Genomic DNA, 21929 nt, shown 5'->3' with positions numbered 1-21929 from the left:
TTTAAAACTAAAACACATTGTTAAATTAATTGATGTAATAATATTTTTGTCTTCACCTGTTAAAGGCAAATAAAAGCTACTGAACGCACTTTTAAGAATGTTTACATGAGGTAAAAATAAACCATGTTCGATTTGTATATATTGTGCTGGATTTATTTGCTACTAAAGATAGGCCTATGCTATAATTTTTTAGAAATTTCTGCAAAACGGATTGTCCGTTTATGGTACAGAAGAAAATGTAAATCTACAGCATTTTCCTTTTTAATGTGGAAGGAAATGACCGTAAATTTAACAGAAAATGTCCTGGTAATTTTCTGCCAGTACATTATCCGTTTTTGTACGGAATTTTTTTTTACAGTGTACCCAAAATGTCGAAAATAAATCAAAATGATCGTGCATGACATTTTTTGAAGTATACAGTATGCATGCAGTCATACCAACTCATTTGTGAAATCTCAAAGGGACAGCTGCACCATTGCTCAGACTGGAATTTTCATTAGTACAGTGGTTTTCAAACTTGTTCCTGGGGACCCACAGCTCTGCACATTTTGCATGTCTCCCTAGTTTACACACCTGATTCACATCATCAGCTCATTAGGAAAGAGCTCCATGAACTCAAATGAGTGTGTCAGATAATGGAGATGTAGAAAATGTGCAGAGCAGTGGGTCCCGAGGAACAGGATTGAAAACCACTGCATTAGTAAATGAAGATTGAAAATTGACTTTATAACATTGTCTGGTCCCACTTTATATTAGGTGGCCTTAATTACTATGTACTTACATTTAAATTAATAATTTGGTACAATGCACTTATTGTGTACATACATGTGTTTACATTGTACTTATATTTTGAAAAATACCTATATGTAATTACATCTGTAATTAATTTCTGTCATTACATTTATAATTACACTGTTGACCCATCCCTTACACCTAAGCCCACCCTTAAACCTACCCATACCACCAAACCTGTCCCTAACCTCACCCGTATCCCACCTCAATAGCAGAAAAAGTGATTTGCAATACAATATAAACACAATAAGTACATTGTAAGTACATAGTAATATAAAGTGTGACCAATTATATTTTATTTGGAAAAAAAAAAAAAAAAAAGAGCCAAAGCAAAATCTAATGCGTTGTTGGTTATGCTTTGCTAATGACATAATCATCATTAAACACCAGTTTCACTTTTTTATTCAGCATCTCTTTTCTTACAAAAGCAATGTTATAATAACACATTACAGCAGAAAAATGAGCAGGTTGTTATGACAGATTGTTAAACACATTAATAATTAATGAATCAGTAGTGAATCAGTCAAAATAAATAGATCAGTTTTGAACATCACAAAACACTCTACTAAAACTGAACACAAAAACAAAAGCAAAAATAAAAGCACATAGTAAGAATTGCAGAAAATGCATGGACGATTCAGTGGGATAATTTATTCATGCTGCAATGCATGCTGGGTGAGTTTTTTACTGTGCTGGTACCCAGCGTGCATTGCAACATGAAGCTTTCTGATTGTCACCATCGTTGAGGTCCATATGCTGATTCTTGATGTCACTCTTTGTGTCTAAGTGGTGTAGTAATTCAAAATGTTTAAGGCACTGAAAAACAGGAAACACAAACTGTTTTCAAAATTCTTGGTTAAAGAAATTAAAATGATACCTACATGAAGTTACACACTGAGTGAGAACAGTTAGACATTCTGGTTGGCATCACTACAAGAGCACAATCTTTAGCTTCAAAAGAAAAAAAAAATTGTTTCAAAAACATTTCCATGAAGATGTTTTCAATGAGAATATTTCCTATTGAATAGGTCAGTGGGTTGTGCAACAGTATTAACTGGACTGTATTCACATATTAACCATATATTCACACACATAATATTCACATTATTAACTCTTACTGTGCTCTGAGGAGTCTGATGTCCAGCAGCGTTAAAGTGATTTCACATTATTAACACGGCTTGTTTTAAAAAAGACCATGCAGATAGAAATGTTTCTTCCTCTTTCTTGTGTGCTGCCAACACAAGTAACTGTATACAACACACCATGATCCAATGGCATTTATTTATAATTAAACCCAAAATGCTTAAAAAAAGTCTGTCCACCACATTGATTGATCAGTGAATCACAGATTTATTGCCATATAGTAGACCATTTTTACAGTTTCACTTGATTTTGCATGTAGCAGCATAGAAGAGATGTTCAAGTATAAATCAAATAAAAATATAATTGGGTTTTTATAGTGGCCAGCGTTCCTCCCTGGATTTTTTTTTTTTTTTTTTTTTGAAGAATTTGAAATGTATTTTGAGTAATATTATTATGTCATCACTTTGACCACAGACAGACAAGTTATTCTTTAACATCCTTTTTTTTTTTACTGTTTTTACTTCAGTTTACTGGCAAAAAGAGAAGTGACAGAAAGTGGTGGGCAGTAGAGGTGGGTGGGTAAGACAAGAAATGACCTAATCCAGAATGCCAACCTCTGCGATTAATCAGAGCCCACCTACAGTTAGTGATGGCCAGATGAAGCCTCATGAAGCTTTTCAGCTTTTCAGCCATGTGATTCACAAAAGGGTTCATTTCTGGAGGCTTCATTTGCTCACAATACCACCTGGTGGCCAAAGAGTGTAAAACAAGCAGATATATTACAGACAGAGGTGTAAAGTCCAGGGGTCAGAAAGTAAAAGTCCTGCCATATGTTTATTCCACCCATGAACTCAGCAGCTGATTTCACCAGAGGAGGAACCAAGTCATAATATAACAAAATAACTAAAAATATTATAAAATACCTAACTACATAATACTATTATTGTTAGAAATTGCAACAAAATAAAAAATAGAAATATATACTTTTGAACTGCGGGTTTCGTCTGGTCAGAGGAGAACTGGTCCCCGACTGAGCCTGGTTTCTCCCAAGGTTTTTTTCTCCATTCTGTCACAGAGGGAGTTTTGGTTCCTTGCCGCTGTCGCCTCTGGCTTGCTCAGTTGGGGACACTTAATTTCTAGCGATTATCGTCGATTTGATTGCACACATACTATTTAAACTAAACTGATCTAGACAATGACATCAATAATTCAATAATGAAATGCCTTTAACTGAAAATTGAGTGTTTAATCTTATCGTTATACATTACTGACACTATCTTCCAATTTGATACTGTTAAGTGCTTAGACACAAAAGCTTTTTTGTATTGTTAAAAGCGCTATATAAATAAAGGTGACTTGACTTGACTCAATTCTTTTCAAGTCACAAACAAATCTTCAAGTCAGATCCCAAGTCCTCAAAGAGTTAAAGTTAATGAGATAATTAAGTGACTAATTAAATGATGATTGTGCATTAGTGATGAACACCTGCTGTTACTGAGAATTAGAGGATCAGATGTTGATGATTTATTGGTTAAAATGATGCCACTATCATGGAGATCAGTGCTTGCTTTATGCCGAGTTCACACTGCACGATTTTCAAACTCGTCGGATCACTGTTGTTTTCACACTGCGTGACTATCTGGGGTAGCATTCAGTCGCTGCTGTGTTCACATTGCACGGTGGATCGGCGACAGGGGCTTTCACATTGCACGATTTCACAATAGGAAGAATCGCCGACAACTCTGTCTGATCCGCAAACTACGTTTCACAACAAAACACAGACAATGCAAACTACTGAAATTTTCTCCAACCATGTTTGCCTTAAAGTTATATTTCACTACCAAATCAACATTTCCCTATGTTTTACTCGCCCTCAAGGCATCCTAACTAAATATGGTTATATTCTTGAAGAAAAATACAGGCAAAATTATAATCCTACGTATCATTTTACTTCCAAGCGGTAGAATGGGAGTGAATTGTTGACTTTTTGAAGCTTCAAATAGTGCATCCATCGATCAAAGAACTGCTCGACATGGCTCTGTGTTCTTAACAAAGGTCTTCTCAAGCGTTGAGGGTGAGTAAAACGTGGGGAAATTTTGATTTGGTAGTGACATATCGCTTTAAAGTAGTTCAAGTAATTGTGTTATCATTTACACATCAGCCTGTGCGACTTTCTTCCACAGAACACAAAATAATATATTTTGAAGAATTTGTTACGAGCCCCCCATTCACTTGCATTGGTTTTGTGTCCATACAATAATAGTGAATTGGGGCTGTGCTGTTCTGTTACCAACATTGTTCAAAATTCTGCAGAGGACAGTAATTCATACAGGTTTGAAATGACAAGAGGGCGTGTAAATGATGACAGAATTTTGAATGTGAACTACTCCTTTAAAAGGGGTTGGTTCACCCAAAAATGCTTTTTGAACACTGTTGAGTAGATTGATAAATGCCTCTGATTGGCCATTGTGGTACTGCACTCAACAAATATGTCTGTGATTGTCTACAATGGTCAACACATGGGAGCGTTTGATTGTACAAGTGTTTAAGTGTTTAAAAGCATTTTCAAAGTCAAAGAGAGTGCAAAAGTACGTCTTCACCCAAAAATGAAAATTTTGTCATAACTTACTCTACTCTTGTAATAAATTGTAAGAAATAAATTTTATTTTTACGCTGAACACAAATGAAGATATTTTAATGAAAGTTAGCAACAGATGTTTGGGCTCAACATTGACCTTTATAGTAGGAAAGCTAACTAAATTTTGTAATACATTTTCAGATGAAGGGGTGTTTTTTTTTTTTTTTTTCAGTCCCTCAATTACTCTCTGTTCTTGTATGTTTTTAGGCTGACCAGAGGGAGGAAGCGGAGAGAGAATTTAAAAAGACCACCATGGCATTTTTTGTGAAAGTGATGCTCTTAGTCGTGCACCGGACATTTCCATTGTCATTGACGGTGTGGAAGTACTAAATGAGTTGCCCTCTGTTGCATGTGCCTGTGCCATGATGTTTGGACTCATTTATGCACTGAACTTAAAATATCCTGAAGGAATCAAATATACCTTTGAGGCCTTTCAAAAAATAATCATGGACATAGAGAGTAAGCAGATGAGCCGAAGGGTGCAGAATCTCTCTTCAAAGCTGCAGGAGTAAATGTGTTTCCTTTGACCCAGCTACAGTGTTCTGCTGATGATAAATTTCTTTGTATAAAAGGCTTTATACAGTCCAACATCTTCAAAGTTAACTGTACTACTGTTTACTAAACCTGATTTGTTTTATCTTGGTTAAGTTGTGTTTTATCTAGAGTTAGTTAAATAGTTTACCCAAAAATGAAACTTCTTACGTTGTTTACTCATCCTTAAGCTATTCAACTTTAATTAAATATGGTTCAGAGATATTTTATGACAATTATGAGAGAAGTTTCATTTTTGGGTAAACTATTCCATGAAGGTGAAAAATTTTTTTTTTTTTTTCTACCATTGACTAATTTGGTAGGTGTTTAATTAAAAGTATTTGGTTTTACACTGCCCATTTTAAACTAGTTTTTGGGCCAAACTTGTTTTAACTTCAGAAGAATTCTAAAGGTTTGATTGTGTAGTCAGTTCTGATTGACTGTTCATGGAAAGATTGCATGTTTCTCTTCGAAACCATAACTGATTCTTATGGTGAATTGGTCTATGTATATGGATACTAAAAACTGTTATACAGTGTGTTTTTATAACAATACTATACACATTGTAGAAATGTTTTATGACAAAAATTGTCAAGTTTATGATGTTTACATTGTTAGACAGTGTGTATTTGTATGAGGATGCTGTACACATTGTAAAAAAAATTTGTATTATGACAAAATAAATTGTCAAAAGTTTGATGCTTGAAGTCACTTATCTTAGATGATAAAATTACACATTCTGAAAGTAAATAAATTTCTTTATATTACATTAATATTTTAAATTGTATTTGGTTGGATATTTGGTTAGATGTAAGGTAAAATAATTAAGTTAATACAAAGAGAAAACATTAAGACAAAGTATAATTTGAGATTTCATTAAACTTAAAAACTTTATTTGATTCAAAGATACTTTTTGCTTTGGCTAAGTAATGGATAGTTAATTCTTTCAAAATAAAAAAATTAAGTTGATAAAAAGTAAATTAATTAGATGTAACAAGTTTTTACTTTGATCCAATGAAACACTTTTTTCAGTGCAGGAGTTGCCCACTCTTTTTTGCTGAGATAATTGAGGCTTTCACCTCATTTGTCAAGGACTCTGAGCACCTCTGAGCAAAATCAAAAAGCTTCTCCTGCTGAGGCTGGAACTGAGGGATGAAGAGATACAGCTCTGGGTCAATAATCTGAATCTCAGCCACAACTGCAGAGAGAGCAAGGGTGTTTCTGTCCACTCCAACTTTCGTGAAAGCTCTTGTCATGCTTCCTTCTTTTTTGTATGCTCGAAGAATGTTTTTGTATCTCTTCAGAACTTCATCTGGACACTTGGCTGTTGAACATAAAATAAACAGTTTATTAATTCACTACAAATTATATAAATCTTCATCAAGAATCAATTCACAAAAAGTAATTTACCTCTTACTGTAGCACTGGAGAATTCAGATCTTTATCCGTTTTTTTCGTGTTTTCTTCTTTTTGGATTTTTTTTTTTTTTTTTGCGGCATCTTTCATCCTCCGATGAAGATGATGGGAGGGAGGAGGAGGAGGATGATGAAGATGATGAAGAGTTTAACTCATCACTCTCACTAGAGTCTTTCTTCTTCTTTTTCTTTTCCTTGCCTAAAAGAAAGATTTTCTATTAAATACTTTTTTCTGAGAAATGGCTGTCACCTTTAATGTTGGCATGAAATGAAAGTTGCAAATGAAGATCTATTGCATTGTGACATTCTGAGTGAAACGGTTTATCGAACAAGAAAAACATATGTACACAGTAAAACCTCCAGTGTTAAATCAACACTCCCAGTGTATATATAATCCACACTCAGAGTGTTAAAAAAGTAACACTGAAGCAGTGTTAAAGTTAATGAGATAATTAGTTTAGTAATTGAGTGATGATTGAGCATTAATGAAGAACACCTGCTGTTAACAAACTGAATCACTGAAAGAAAGAGAAAAAAAGAGACAAGACGAGCAGAAATACAAGAACTACAACTGACTTCAGTCACAGCCTTAGATGAAATCAACACAAGAAAGAAGACATTAAATCTCTCATGATCTCAGCAGAGGATGATTAATAAACAACTCCACAAACATCATCACCAGCTTCACACGTTACTAACCAGACTGACTTTGGATGTTTTAGTTTTGTTTGAATTACCATTATCGAGGTCAGTGTTTGCTTTAGTTGGGCTCTTGACCCTTGACTTAAAGCATTACAGTTACTTTGGCTGCCATAACAGCGTGTTTGTTTAGACATGTTAGTTATGGCAATCAGGTGTCGTTGGTTTGACTTCTATAAAGAAATCACCAGCATTTAGTGATGCACATAACTGACTTCATGCAGAGCATTGAGAGCGAAAAGAAAAAAAGCCAAGAGAAAATGTGATCAGTAGTTGGTTACGTTTATAAAGATGTAATCAGCGTATAATGGCTTGAGTAAGTGAATTAATTTGGAGTATAGTCACTGATAGATTTATTAGTTAACTTTGTTATTGAGATTCTGTACATAACAACCTGAAAGTTTAATCTGAAAGACTTTTGAAACTTATTCCAAACTGAATATGTACTTTTCTTCATCACACAGACTTCAAGAATCAGCATATGAATCTCAATAATGGTGACAATCAACATAAAGCTCCATTTTGCAGTGCATTCTGGGAGCACCAATCAAAACTAATCCATGGCTCCCAGCATGCAATGCGACATGAATAAATTATGCAGTTGTCTTAGTATTTTCTTTTATTCTTACCATTTCCTTTTGTTTTGCTATTTTGTTGTGACTTTTAGTAGCTTGTTTTGTAATGTTCACAGAGTATCTGTTTATCTGAATATGTTGATTGTCACCATTGTTGAGATTCATACACTGAGTCTTGATGTCTGTATGATAATGCAGTTTTAACCTTTCAGTGCCGATTTACTTTCAAAAGTCTTTCAGATTAATCTTAAAACTGATGGATCAAGCTTTATATTTTATGTGAACAAAATAAATTTTAATCACTCAGTGACAATGCTCTGCATGAAACCAGTTATGTGCATCACTAAATGCTGGTGATTTCTTTATAGAAGTTAAACCAACGACACCTGATTGCCATAACTAACATGTCTAAACAAACACGCTGTTATGGCAGCCAAAGGAACTGTAATGTTTTAAGTCAAGGGTCAAGAGCCCAACTAAAGCAAACACTGACCTCGATAATGGTAATTCAAACAAAACTAAAACATCAACATCTAAAGTCAATCTGGTTAGTAACGTGTGAAGCAGGTGATACTGTTTGTGGAGTTGTTTAATCATCCTCTGCTGAGATCTTGAGAGATTTAATGTCTTCTTTTATCTTGTGTTGATTTCATCTAAGGCCGTGGTTGAAGTCAGTTGTAGATCTTGTTTTTCGTCTCTTTTTTTCAATGGTTCAGTTTGTTAACAGCAGGTGTTCTTCATTAATGCTCAATCATCACTCAATTACTAAACTAATTATCTCATTAACTTTAACACTGCTTCAGTGTTACTTTTTTAACACTCTGAGTGTGGATTATATATACACTGGGAGTGTTGATTTAACACTGGAGGTTTTACTGTGTAGTGTAGGTCTAATTTTATCCAGTGGTTCCTACACTCAAAAAAATGATTTGGTCTAAATTGTTCCAGTGTTCATGTGTTTCCACACTACAGAGTGTTCAAGTAGAATTGAAGCAGTGCTGGAGTTAAGGAGATAATTATGTGATGATTGATCATTAATGATGAACACCTGCTGTTATCAAGAAGAATCACCGAAGGAAAGAGAAACACAAGAACTACAACTGACTTCAGCCACAGCTGAAGATGAAATCAACTGAAAAAAAAGAAGACATTAAATCTCTCAAGATCTGATTAAACAGCATCAGACTGACCAGATTGACTTTATTTCTGTCAGACTTCTAGAGAAGCTCTTATTGAGAATTAACAGAGGTTTAGATGCTTTATTGTTTTGTTTGAAATCACCATCAAAGAGACCAGTGTTTCATTTTGTTGGGCTCTGGGCTCTTGACTCTTGACGTTTTGGTGTTAATATTACATTGGTTGCTTTAATTGTGTGTTTATATAGAACACACTTCATTTAGCCAACAAAGCTAAGCAAAAAAAAAAAAAAAAAAGTTGTGGGCAAATGATCCACCGATCTCATTTCAAGTCCAACATCTGATTGTATGGATGTAGTACTGCTTTAGATTTTTTATATAGCTTCAGATCTAGTAGTCTTGTAAAATCAGATAATTTAAATAATTTACAAATCACTTTGTGCTCAAAAAGTTTTCATCTGTAGCAATGCAAAGATCACAGACATCAAGAATCAGCGTATGAATCTCAACAATGGTGACAGTCAACAAAATGCTTCATGTTGCAATGCATGCTGGGTACCAGCATAGTACAAGACTATCCCATGTATCCCAGCATGCATTGCAGCATGAATAAACAACGCAGCTGAATTGTCTGATTATTTTCTTTTATTCTTACTATTTTATTTTACGTATGCTGTTATAGTTGTGACTTTTAGTAGCTTGTTTTGTGATGTTCAGAGTTTTATCTGAATATTTTCTTGACTGTCACCATTGTTGAGATTCATACACTGATTCTTGATGTCTGTGGTCTTTGTACTGCTGCAGATGAAAACTTTATGTGCACAAGGTGATTTGTAAATTATTCAAATTATCTGATATTTACAATACTGCAAGTAGAGTTGTGACGTTCGCGAACGAACCGATTCTTTTGAACGGCTCATAAACATGAACGATGGGAGCCGAGTCGCGGCTGGGGGGGAGCCGTTCTTTCTGTCGTTCTTTTTTTCCTTTGCGTGTTTCACACAGATGCACACAAATTAGCTCCTCCGTGAGACAGAACAGTTATAGGGGGAGGGGCTACTGCCTAACAGCATGATGATAGTTGTGCACGCATCCTTCACTTGAGTACTCCAGTGGAAAAAAATCCTGTGTGCCTCTGTCTTTGGGTAGGAGCGGAGTTAAAAAAATAAAAAAAAAACACGTGCGAGTGCCTCTCTGTCTCAGTGCCAACGCCAGTAATAGCGGTCGCTCAAGGAAGAAGACACACACGTGACACGTCTGAAAATGAGCCAGAGGAAAAGGAGCAGCATTTGGGTGCACTTTTCTCGCGGAGAAAACAGTAAGGCTACATGCAGCATTTGTCAAAAAGTCATTTCATTTAAGTCTGGGTCAACAAATAATTTACACAGGCATTTGAAGACTCAACACCCAACACTGCAGGTCACAGGTTTGAGAGCAGAGCCAGACTCGGACAACAACAGTGACACTGATGTGTCCATTGCCTCCTCTGCCTCCACATCAAGTGCAACTGCAGCCACAGCAGCCTCTGACCCCACTGGGCCCACCACATCGCCTTGCCAGGCACTACCAAAAAGAAAGCAGACATCCATCAGTCAATATTTACCTCCTGTCTTGACCCCATTAAGACAGGAGAAGATAGACGAAGAGCTGGCAAAGATGATAGCCACTGACTTCCAGCCTTTCTCAATAGTGGAGGACACAGGATTCAAAAAATATTCACAGGTGCTCAACCCCTCCTACATTCCTCCAAGGAGGAAGGCACTAGCCCAGAAGGTCACGGATATGTATGACAGGGAGACAGCATCTTTGAAGAGAATGGTGTCAAAAGTACCAGCTGTCTGTTTAACCACAGACTGTTGGACTTCAAGAACGACAGCATCATATATGTCTGTAACCTGCCATTTTATCGAGGATTTCCGTGTGGCCTCCTGCCTCCTGGACTATTTTGAATTCAGTGAGCGGCACACAGCAGACAACATTGCACAACAGCTGCTTAGTGTTGCAGCAGAGTGGGGGGTGGACAAGAAAGTAGTGTGCTGCCTAACCGATAATGCCGATAATTTGAGGAAGTCACTGTGGAACTCAGTGCAGAAAGGTATGTAGCTCAGTTGCACAGCAGTATATTTCTTTAGCATGCATGCATAGTATCTGATAGTAAATTATGAATATTTGATACCATATTAGAAATATGTGTAATACACTGGAGTATATATCATTGTCAGTAGATTTCTGTAGCCTGCATGCCAATTTCCTGATAAAACAATTATGGATATTTGATACCACAATAGATATCTGTTTAATACATTGTAATATTTATCATTGTTTCAGCTTTAAAATTGTAACATTAAAGTGTTTCTTTATTTTTTTCACCAGCTACTTGACAGCCTCGAAGGTCATAGTGCTGGCCAGGGGACTTCAAAGAGCCACCGCTGATTTCCGGCGAAACACTACAACAGCGGCAGCGCAAGGTGTGATCGACAGTCTGTGTGCGAGTATGTCATCGCGATTCCACAGGATTCATGCCAACCACATACTAGCAGATACTGCTGCACTTGACCCGCGTTTTAAGAGGATGGCCTTCCCTGATGGCAGAACAGCAGATGAGACGTTTCAAAGGCTGTCAACTGCAGCAGCAAGAATTAGCAGTGGCACACCCATCCAACAGCAACCAGCTGTGGAAGGACTGGAAGGAGCAGGCAGTGGTGCTGGATCAATAGTTTGGAGCTATTTCCATGAGAAAGTAAGGGTGGCAACAATAATTCACATTTTTTTCTCTAAAAATCTCTAGAATTAAATCAGTCTGATATCTCAGTCTAAAACTTCCACTAGCTGTAAATCACTGCATTTAATCTGTACATACTGTACATATGCAAATCTACTATTGTCACTTCTAATTAAATGCTAAACTGCATTTCATTACTCTGTTCTCTTACACTGTGTAATGACAAAAGTTGAATCTAATTTAATCTAATCTAATCACATAAAAATGGTATCTCCCATTGTTATATCTCCCACCCCTATGAGCAGGTAGCTGGAACAGTGGAAGCCAGGAATCCCACCGCCGATGCTGTCATGGAGGTGCGAGCCTACCTGGAGGAGCCTCTTCTTCCAACACATGAGGATCCCCTCAAGTGGTGGGAGAGTCGAGCCCCTGTTTACCCCAGGCTTAGCAAGCTGATGGCCAAGAAGCTTTGTGTTGTGGCGACATCAGTTCCCTCTGAGAGAATATTCTCGAAAACTGGACAGATAATCTCAGAGAGGAGAAGCCGCCTTAAGCCCAAAAAGGTCAGAGCTCTAGTCTTCCTTAATGCAAATTTGCCCAAGGACAAGAAAGAGAGGCAGAAAAAGCCATAAAGTAAGGAACTGCTTTGTATTTATTTACATTGCATTTTGTGTTCATTTAAAACTTGAAGGGGCTGATCTCTTATTTGCAAAGTTTACAGTAGTTATAGTAGTAATAGTGGACTGTATGTAGACATTTCCATTTTATTTATTCTAATTTTATCTACAGTATATGTCTAATACTTTAAATATTTTTTGTTATCTATCAAAATGTTATTTTGTGATACTGTTCTTGTATAGAAATGTTTCACTAAAAGCTGTTTTGCACAGACATTCATTGCAGCCCACTTTGTTATTGTTCATTTAAGACTTGAAGGGGCTGATGTCCTATTTGCAAAGTTTACAGTAGTAATAGTAGTAATAGTGGACTGTATGTAGACATTTCCTTTTTATTTATTCTAATTTTATCTACAGTATATTTAAAACTTTAAATATTTTTTGTATTCTATCAACAATGTTCTTGTGTGGAAGTGTTTGTAGTAAAAGCTGTTTTGCTCAGAAATTTATTGCAGCCGGCTTTGTTTTTGATGTTTATTTGTGAGTAGGTATTGTATGAATAACATAAGTCAACGTAGCTTTACACATACACACACTTTGTACTAAAGGTAAATCCAAAATAGTGATGTCACTGTCTAAGCAGAGGGATGTTATGCAACCCTATGGAATATAGTCCACACATGACAAATGAGGTAATAATCAATATTTCAGAATAATTCAAACTCAGATATTGGTGTGTGATACCTGAATTTTAATTATTTGACTACAAATCTCACCTCATCATTCCTCCCAGTGATTATTTCCAGGATAAACTGCGATGCCCCCAAGCTGGCTTCTTAAAACTGACTAAATATTTAAAAAGAGCCGTTCTTTTGAACGGCTCTTTGAAAGGAACGGATCGCCAAGATCCAGATCCCCTCAAAGAACCATAAATCCCATCACTAACTGCAAGATATGAAGCTACGAAAAAATCTAAAACAGTATAATGTCTATATAATAAGAAATTGGACTTGAAATGAGGTCAGTGACCAGTAACAAAATTTACCCACAAGTCTTTTTCACTTGGCTTTGCTGGTTAAGCTAAGTGTGTTTTAAATGATCACACAATTAAAGCAACCAGCGTAACATTAACACCAAAATGTCAAAGGTCAAGAGCCCAACAAAAGGAAACACTGGTCTCTTTGATGGTGATTTCAAACAAAACAATAAAGCATCTAAACCTCTGTTAATTCTCAATAAGAGCTTCTCTAGAAGTCTGACAGAAATAAAGTCAATCTGGTCAGTCTGATGCTGTTTAATCAGATCTTGAGAGATTTAATGTCTTCTTTTTTTTCAGTTGATTTCATCTTCAGCTGTGGCTGAAGTCAGTTGTAGTTCTTGTGTTTCTCTTTCCTTCGGTGATTCTTCTTGATAACAGCAGGTGTTCATCATTAATGATCAATCATCACATAATTATCTCCTTAACTCCAGCACTGCTTCAATTCCACTTGAACACTCTGTAGTGTGGAAACACATGAACACTGGAACAATTCAGACCAAATCATTTTTTTGAGTGTAACCATTAGGGTTGCAGTCTCTTTTTGAGTTTCCTTACCATAACAAACGTGCTTTACAAACACAGTTACAGAAGCCGAAAAAATATGTGACAAAGTCAAGGGTCGAGCCCAACTAAAGAAAACACTAATCACTATGATGGTAACATCAAACAAAACAATAAAACATCATCATCTAAATCTCTGTTAATTCAAAATAAGCGCTTTTGTAGATGTCTGACAGAAATTAAGTCAGTCTGGTTAATAATGAGTGAAGCTGGTGATTTGTTTATTTCAGTTGATTTCATCTAAGGCTGTGGCTGGAAGTCAGCTGTATGTTTGGAGAAGGTTCTTATAACAGAAATCTGTTAGCTGGGTGTGCACTCATGTGAGAGCACTGTGATATCTCTGTGATAGTGTTGAGAAACAGGAAGTAGAATGTCCCCCCGGTGATATTTGAGCTGCCTCCTCTCAACCTGCTCAACATTTTGAGTTCATAATGAGCTCATATATTACTCACACTGTGAGGATCACCGTATGAGAATGGTGTGACGTCACTGTGATCATCGCGTGATCTCACGTGTTGACTGGGAACAGAGGTACAGAATACACCTAAGTTTCCAATATTTCCCATAATATAAGTGACTACTGTGAAATTGAGACCATTTTACCAATCACACAGAGACCTTTAAAATGATACCAAACATGAAAGGGAAAAACAACAGGTTCACAAGATACATGATATGTGGTATTTGAATATTCTTAATGAAGTTTGAGTGAACCCTTTTGGGAAGAAAGAGGGAGATGCAGAGATGGCAGGGTGAAGAAGGGGGTCGTAAATGATCAAAGGAGATGAGTTTGGTTAGGGTGGTGTTGTCTGTTCTCTTTGGAGATCTTTTGTTGTCTTTGGAGATCTCTTCTCCAGGTTAGTTTCATGGCTTTATTGCATGGCATCTGTGAGTTCCTGAGTTAATTTCATAAAGGAAATAATTTCACTCCCTACAACGTCACCTTTTTCACAAATTCATGGTTTTGTTGTTCACATGGAGATGATACAGGCATCGTGTTCAAAAGCTTGTGTTTCCAGGCCCCCAAAAGTGAATTATTGAAGACACCTGATGTTAACAAACAGAATCACTGAAGGAGAAAATCTGAATTTTTAGGTTACCATTACGGTGGTCAATGTTTGCTTTAGTTGGGCTCTTGACCCTTGATTCTTTAACATTAGATTTTGCTTAGCTGCTGTTACAGAGTTAAACAACAGTTAGACAAGCCAAATGAAAAGGTGGTCTGGTGGTGTTGATTATGTATTGCCATCATCATTTGAACATCACCTGAATCTCTGAACTCTTTTAGAGCTTAATCTCTGAATTAGATTTATTTTGATTACAGCAGTCCTGTAATTCTACAGAATAAGATCTGAAATTTTCAGTATAATCCAAAGGGTTTCTTAAAATTGTTCTGCACATTTTAGGCACACTCTGACATCAAGAATCAGAGTATGAATCTCAACAACGGTGATAAACAGCATATTCAGATAAACAGATTAACTCTGAACGTCACAAAACAAACTACTAAAAATATGCAATGCATGATGTGAGCTATTGATGAGTTTTGATTGGTGGCACCCAGAATGCACTGCAACATTTGATGGTCACCATTGTTGAGGTTCTCGCGCTGATACTTGATGTCTGTGTGCCTAGATGAAAGAGTATTTTTATTATTTGATCAGGAGAGCTTTTAAAAGCTGTTTATGCTGAAAATTCAAGATATTACACTGTACAATCACAAGATGGCAGAAATCGATACTGTAAATCCAACTCAGAGATTCAGGTCTGAGTTTCTTGATCGCCATCTACTGGTCTGACATGCATAGCATAGTATCATTAGCGTAGTGTTTTTTTGTCCAATGAAACCAATATTTTTGCTTAAATTTTACTTAATTTTTTTGTGCTATTTTACTTATTTTTAATGGTTAATTTGTAATCATCTCATTTGATTAATTCTAATTAATTTGTATGTTTTGAATTTAATTAATAATATTGCTTGTAATCTATTGACAATTTTATTGAGTAAATATAGTGGATCACTTTTTACAGTGTATTACTTAACTCAACTTGATTTTGTTGCGTTTGTATTAATTATATTTTCAGTGTTTATTATACTTAAAAAAGGCTGCAAGTTGATTCAACTTAAAACATCCAATGCAGCCACTTGCCTCACTTTTTATAAGTTAGATCTAGGTATTACTTTTTACAGTGTAGGTGTAAAACCATCAGGAAACATTTAGTCTCCAGCGACACCATTTTTCAGAACTGCAACCTTCCTCGAGTCTCCAGAATTAGGTTCGCAGAGACTTTGCTTGGGTAAAAATCCTAAAAAATTACCCTCGCTTAATAAGAATAACATGCTGAAGTGTTGTGAAATATATAATTTTTTAAAGGCTTCATGGACAGATAAGTTGAGAGTGACTTGAAGGATCAGCATCACATCCTCTGGCCTGTTTGAAGAATTTATCTTCTAGTCTGGCAGTAAGTTTTAGGAGCTCATTTTTAGTCAATCTCTGCAAGACAGACTTTTCAGGATAGGAGATGGACTAAAAAATAACTCCCAAAACTTACTGCGAAATGGAGCTAAAGAGAAAATGTAGAACTTGAAAAATTGGAATAAACAGATTAGTGAAAAACGTTTACAGTTTAAAAGCAAATAGAAAGTCCCATTTTTTTATTTCTTTTCTTTAAAGTTTTTGCAGATTTGCACATGTACAAGTTTTAAAATGTTCATGAAATATTTTCAAAAAAAAAATTGAAGTTTGGAGCAGCTGCATGTTTGAGCACCTGCATTCCTCTCGGTCAAAGATAAAATGGGATTTGCAATAAAAACTGATTTACAAAATCATTTTGACTTGAGTGTATTTATTAATGAGTAACGTCCCAGTCAACACGTGAGATCACGCGATGATCACAGTGACATCATACCATTCTCATACGGTGATCCTCACAGTGTGAGTAATATATGAGCTCATTGTGAACCCAAAATGTTGAGACACCCCTCGCTGCAGACTGTAGCGCGGTGACGTCAGGTATGTGTTTACCGCGCATGCGCAAAGTGACGTATGGTATGTCTATGACACGCATGCGCATTGCGTGTGTAATTTGCATTACGTGGTGACGGTAGGTGTTTTCGCGTCGTGCGTGACGTAACACGTCATAAAAACGCATGCGCATACTTAGCATTCTTAATACTTTTACATTTTAGTAGAGTATTCTGTTAAGGTGGAAAAAAAATAAAACAATAAAATGTAATACAGCACATATACATGATTTTAACCATGTCTCATCTCAGGTAAAATGATACGGAATTACAGAGTTTATTCTGTAATATCTGTGTAGTATATTTATTAACATTCTGTTGCACTTTACTTCACTGTGTATATTGTAATATTACCCTTTAACGGCACCTTATATATTTCTTATTAGGCTAGTGTAGCGTTGTGTTATTTTGATGTTAATAATAAAAGATTTTCCACACAAATCTGGTTGTGCCAAAGGTGATTTAATTGCAGCGCCTTCTCTCTCTCTTCTCTCTCCTCTCTAGTGGCATTGCAGGAAAGAGCAACACACACTTTACAACATGCATACACATATAATAATACAAAGTATCAACAATAATAATTAATTATTATAGTCAAGTAATAACATGTCATTCTTATATGAAAATAATTCAAAACAGCATTACAGTGTTTCTTAAATGCCAATTAACATACCTGTACACACAGCAAAAAATCCAGATTGAAATTAACTCTCCTGGGAGTACATGTGAGACCACACTCAAGAGTGTGAAAGTGTTAAAATAAGAGTGTTAAATTAACACTGAAGCGGAGTTAAAGTAATGAGATAATTAAGCGATTAATTGTAGTGATGATTGGCCATTATTGAAGACACCTGATGTTAACAAGCAGAATCACCAAAGGAGAAAATCTAAATTTTTATGTCACCATTATAGTGGTCAGCGTTTGCTTTAGTTGGGCTCTTGACCCTTGACTTTTTAATATTGTGTTTTAACAACAATGTGTTGGTTGTTGTAACTGAATTACAACAGACAGACAAGCAACAAGAAAAAGGGGAAAAAAAAAAAATTGCATATTTTTTCTAAAGCTCTGATTTAGATTTACATTTTTGATTATCGCAGTCCTGTGATTCATTAGCATAGGATTTCTAGCATGTTCAATACAATCAGAGGGATTTTTTAAAAAGGTGTTCGTTCAAAAATCTTTGAAAAGAGTCTTTCATTTAGACACACAAACATCAAGAATCAACCTGTGAATCTCAACAACGGTGACAATCAAAAAAGCATGTAGCAGTGCATTCTGGGTGCCACCAATCATAACTCATCCATTGGCTCCCATGATGCATTGCGGCATGAATGAATTATGAGCTGAATTGTCTTAGTAATTTCCTTTATTCTTACTATTTTATTTTTGTTTTTTATGTGACTTTTAGTAGCTTGTTTTCTAATGTTTAGAGTTGATCCGTTTTTCTGAATATGCTGTTTGTCACCGTTGTTGAGGTTCATACACTGATTCTTCATGTCTGTGTGTGCCTAGAAGAAAGATTTCTCTTTTTTTAATTTTCTGAACAATTTTCAAGAAATCATTTTAATAATTGGATACTGTAGAGTAGGGGTGTGCGATACTGCAAATTTTGGTATCGATCCGATACCAAGTAAATACAGGGCAAGTATCGCCAATACTGATACCGATACCGATACTTTTTCCTTTTTAATAACATACATTTAAATGACCAATTATACTTTGAAAATTAACAATAACTTATGTTGATATGACTAAAATATTACATTCACCTTAAAGCTATGTGGATATTATTTGCCTTTCTGAAAGGAATTGGCAAGCAGAGGAGCCCAGAATATGAAAGCAATGCATAAAGTTTCGTGTTAAGCATTTTCCTCCCATAGAAAAGAGTTATAAAGAAAAAAAACTTAACGTGGCCTAATGCATTAAGAAAGTAATATTGAAAGGCCAACTCAGTATACTGATGATGCAAACTATATGCAGGCAAGCAGCCCATGATATGAACGCAAAGTGCATGCATGTTAAGTGTTTTCCTCTGATAGAAAACCTTTATAAAGAAAAAACAACAACGTGGCTTAATGGTTCAAGACAGTAATACTGTATAAAAAGGCCAAATTCGGTAAATTTAATGGGTCTGGCTTTCAGTCTCATCCGCTTCCAGCAATTTTTAACTGTACAAAACAACTCGTTTTGCTGCTTGCCTGGTAGTGCAAACTGGTGTTTCTTACCATATTATTTTAATGAATTATCTTAATTATAAACACACGGTGGATAGCATAAACAATTTTACTCATGATTTCCCTACCGTGCCTAATGAAGTGGAAGTCTCGCACATTCAGTCTATGCAAAAGCTTACTTCCACATTGAAAAAGGTGAATAAGTTTGGTGCTGTTGCCACAGCAGCGAATTTCTACCGTTCCATCTCTCGCTGTAGCCAATAATATCCGCTTGCTTGAGCCGCTGAGTCACGTGGTGGCATAACAAAACACTGAAGCAGGAGGAGCAGTAATGTTTGCATACAAGACGTGAAAAGAGCGGTATATAAACACTCAGATATGTCTATTCTTTGTTGAATGTATTAAGCAATATATTAAGTGTAGAGGAGAGAAAATTAACCTAAAGTATCGATCTAATCAGGCTAGTATCGATCCGATACTGATACCAACGTTGGTATCGATATTATCGATATTAGGATCGATCCGCCCACCCCTACTGTAGAGTCACAGGGCTGTTAAGATCAACAAGGTAAAACTGAATTTTTTAGGTTCAGGCTCTAAATGAGTTTGGTGATTCAGATTAAATGATTATGTGAAAACATAACCAACATCACATGAACAGTTTTTTTTTTCATTTCTTGTCTGTCTGCTATAACTCAACTACAACAACCAAACAAATTTTAACTTTGAAACTGTAAGGGTCAAGAGCCCAACTAAAGCAAACGCTGACCACTATAATGGTGACATGAAAATTTAGATTTTCTCCTTTGGTGATTCTGCTCGTTAACATCAGGTGTCTTCGATAATGGTCAATCATCACTTAATTAATCACTTAATTATCTCATTAACTTTAACTCTGCTTCAGTGTTAATTTAACACTGTTATTTTAACACTTTCACACTCTCGAGTGTGGTCTCACATGTACTCCCAGGAGAGTTAATTTCACTCTGGATTTTTTGCTGTGCAGTAAAACACACACTGATGCAATGTCCATCATATTAATAAACTAGAATATATGTCTTTAGTATTTTTACAAAATATACACCGTTATATAGGTACAATTATACATATATATCTATATAAATACATAAACATTTAATCAAATGTTAGCCGCTTAACCGCTAACACATCTCTCACTCGTGACGCACACACCAGGACGCCATTTCACGCAATATACTATTCACCCATTAACAGCACTCAAACAAACTTCATTTAACCGATTGACAACTCAAATATAATAGTCAAATATAACATCACATGGAATACTTTTTCACAGTTGATCATTTAAACATGAAATGAACACCTATAAAACAGTTTAACATCAAATGAACGGAGCTCATGAAATCGTACCTCTCCTCTCTAGTGGCATTGCAGGAAAGAGGACGAACTCTGATTGAGCTGTGATTTGAACCTCTCACCTACGTATGACGTCAGCCGACGTACATACTGTGACTATTACCTTTAATAAAAGCGCACAACCTTCTTTCAAAATAAAATGCCCCCTAACAAATAATGATTAAAAATAAAATAAAATAAAATAAAATAAATAACTAAAATTTATAATCTGGTGTAACAACATAACCCTGCTACACTAGTCAAGATTACAAAAGACAATTTCAGTCGTCAGCTCTAGTGGCGCAGATGGTAAAACGTGTGATTTTCACATTTTGACGCGATCGACTCAGGTTCGAATCCGCCTTTTAGCAAAGTTGTTTCTCCCTTTTCAAATTTCAAATCACATCAAAAAAGCATTTATTTTCCATAAAAATTAAGGAAATAATCAAAAAGTTGTGAGGGAGGGCTTTATTGTCCCAATAAGGTGATATCCATTTAATAATTTGAATTAAAATTATAATTTACACTCAATAAGTTATTATTGCATACTGTTTTATAATGTACTACAATACTGAAGTGCAGATAATTATCACTGTTTGCAATAAGTAGTTTAAATAGCAGAAAATCCTGCTATCACTTAGTGCAAATAGCTGCTGCCTTTCTTATTTTAATCTGTCCTCTGTCATGGTTCTTGTTTATTTATTTATTTAGTATAATTTTGGACATTTTTCTTTTGCTTTGGCAATTCTGCATGTGAAATATTTAAGCCAATAAAGTAGTTTTAAATTCAATTGACTACATACAGTATATTTTCAGTGTCTGCATCCTATTTTATGCATGGTGCCTCCAAAAAAACCAAACTGATAACAGTGATCTTTTTTTTTTAATTATTATTTCAAAGAACAAAACAGAAAATTTAATTGTATATACAAATATAGATTAAGACCATAGACTATAAACATGACACATGAGAAAGAAAAAAAAAATTGCATCTGCTCATTCTGAAATTCACCTCCATCACTGATAAAACAATCAACTGAGCAGTAGCCCTCAAATTCTTTGAATGAATAAAACCCACACAGGACTCCCCTCCTGTCAGTCCTGACATACCTAGGTGTGCAGTCTTTAAATACAGTATCTCACTGCACCGTAGGCACTGGGTCTGTGAATACGGCAGCCGGCACTCCTGTCTGTATTGTGCAGAAAATGCACTCCATTTCACGACACCTAATTTACATAAAAGAACAAACAATATTAAATCATTTTGAGGAAAGGCAAAAGAGCCATACAAGGAAAATATTTTAAATGTATTTTTAAATATTATAGGATGGTGTTAGAAAAAGAGTGTTGTTTGCTTTGTCTGTAAAGTACCTAAGAGGTTTAATTTATAATCAGCATTAACCAACTAAATTAAAAAAGTTTGTCAAGTCAAAATTTAGGTTGGCTTGGCTTGAGAAAGCATAGCCTGAAACAATTTGAAAGTTTTACAGTTGAGGGCAATACAGTCTATCAGGAAAAAACAAACAAAACAAAAAACAGATAGTTGA

The 21929-nt window shown here is 35.6% G+C and overlaps 1 protein-coding gene across 1 annotated transcript; it reads left to right on the top strand.

Annotated features, from left to right (window-relative positions):
* The first annotated feature begins 10109 nt into the window (after window positions 1-10109).
* Window positions 10110-11959, top strand: LOC131542220 (uncharacterized). Its single transcript, XM_058778680.1, has 4 exons — window positions 10110-10187; window positions 10258-10964; window positions 11243-11609; window positions 11897-11959. The coding sequence occupies exons 2-3, from the start codon at window positions 10526-10528 to the stop codon at window positions 11248-11250; spliced, it is 447 nt and encodes a 148-aa protein (XP_058634663.1). The 5' UTR covers window positions 10110-10187; window positions 10258-10525; the 3' UTR covers window positions 11251-11609; window positions 11897-11959.
* Window positions 11960-21929: the final 9970 nt, after the last annotated feature.

The sequence above is a fragment of the Onychostoma macrolepis genome, chromosome 01, assembly GCF_012432095.1.
Source record: "Onychostoma macrolepis isolate SWU-2019 chromosome 01, ASM1243209v1, whole genome shotgun sequence".
Lineage (NCBI taxonomy): Eukaryota > Metazoa > Chordata > Actinopteri > Cypriniformes > Cyprinidae > Onychostoma > Onychostoma macrolepis.
The sequence above is the reverse complement of the archived record's forward strand: the minus strand, read 5'-3'. Positions and strand labels throughout refer to the sequence as shown.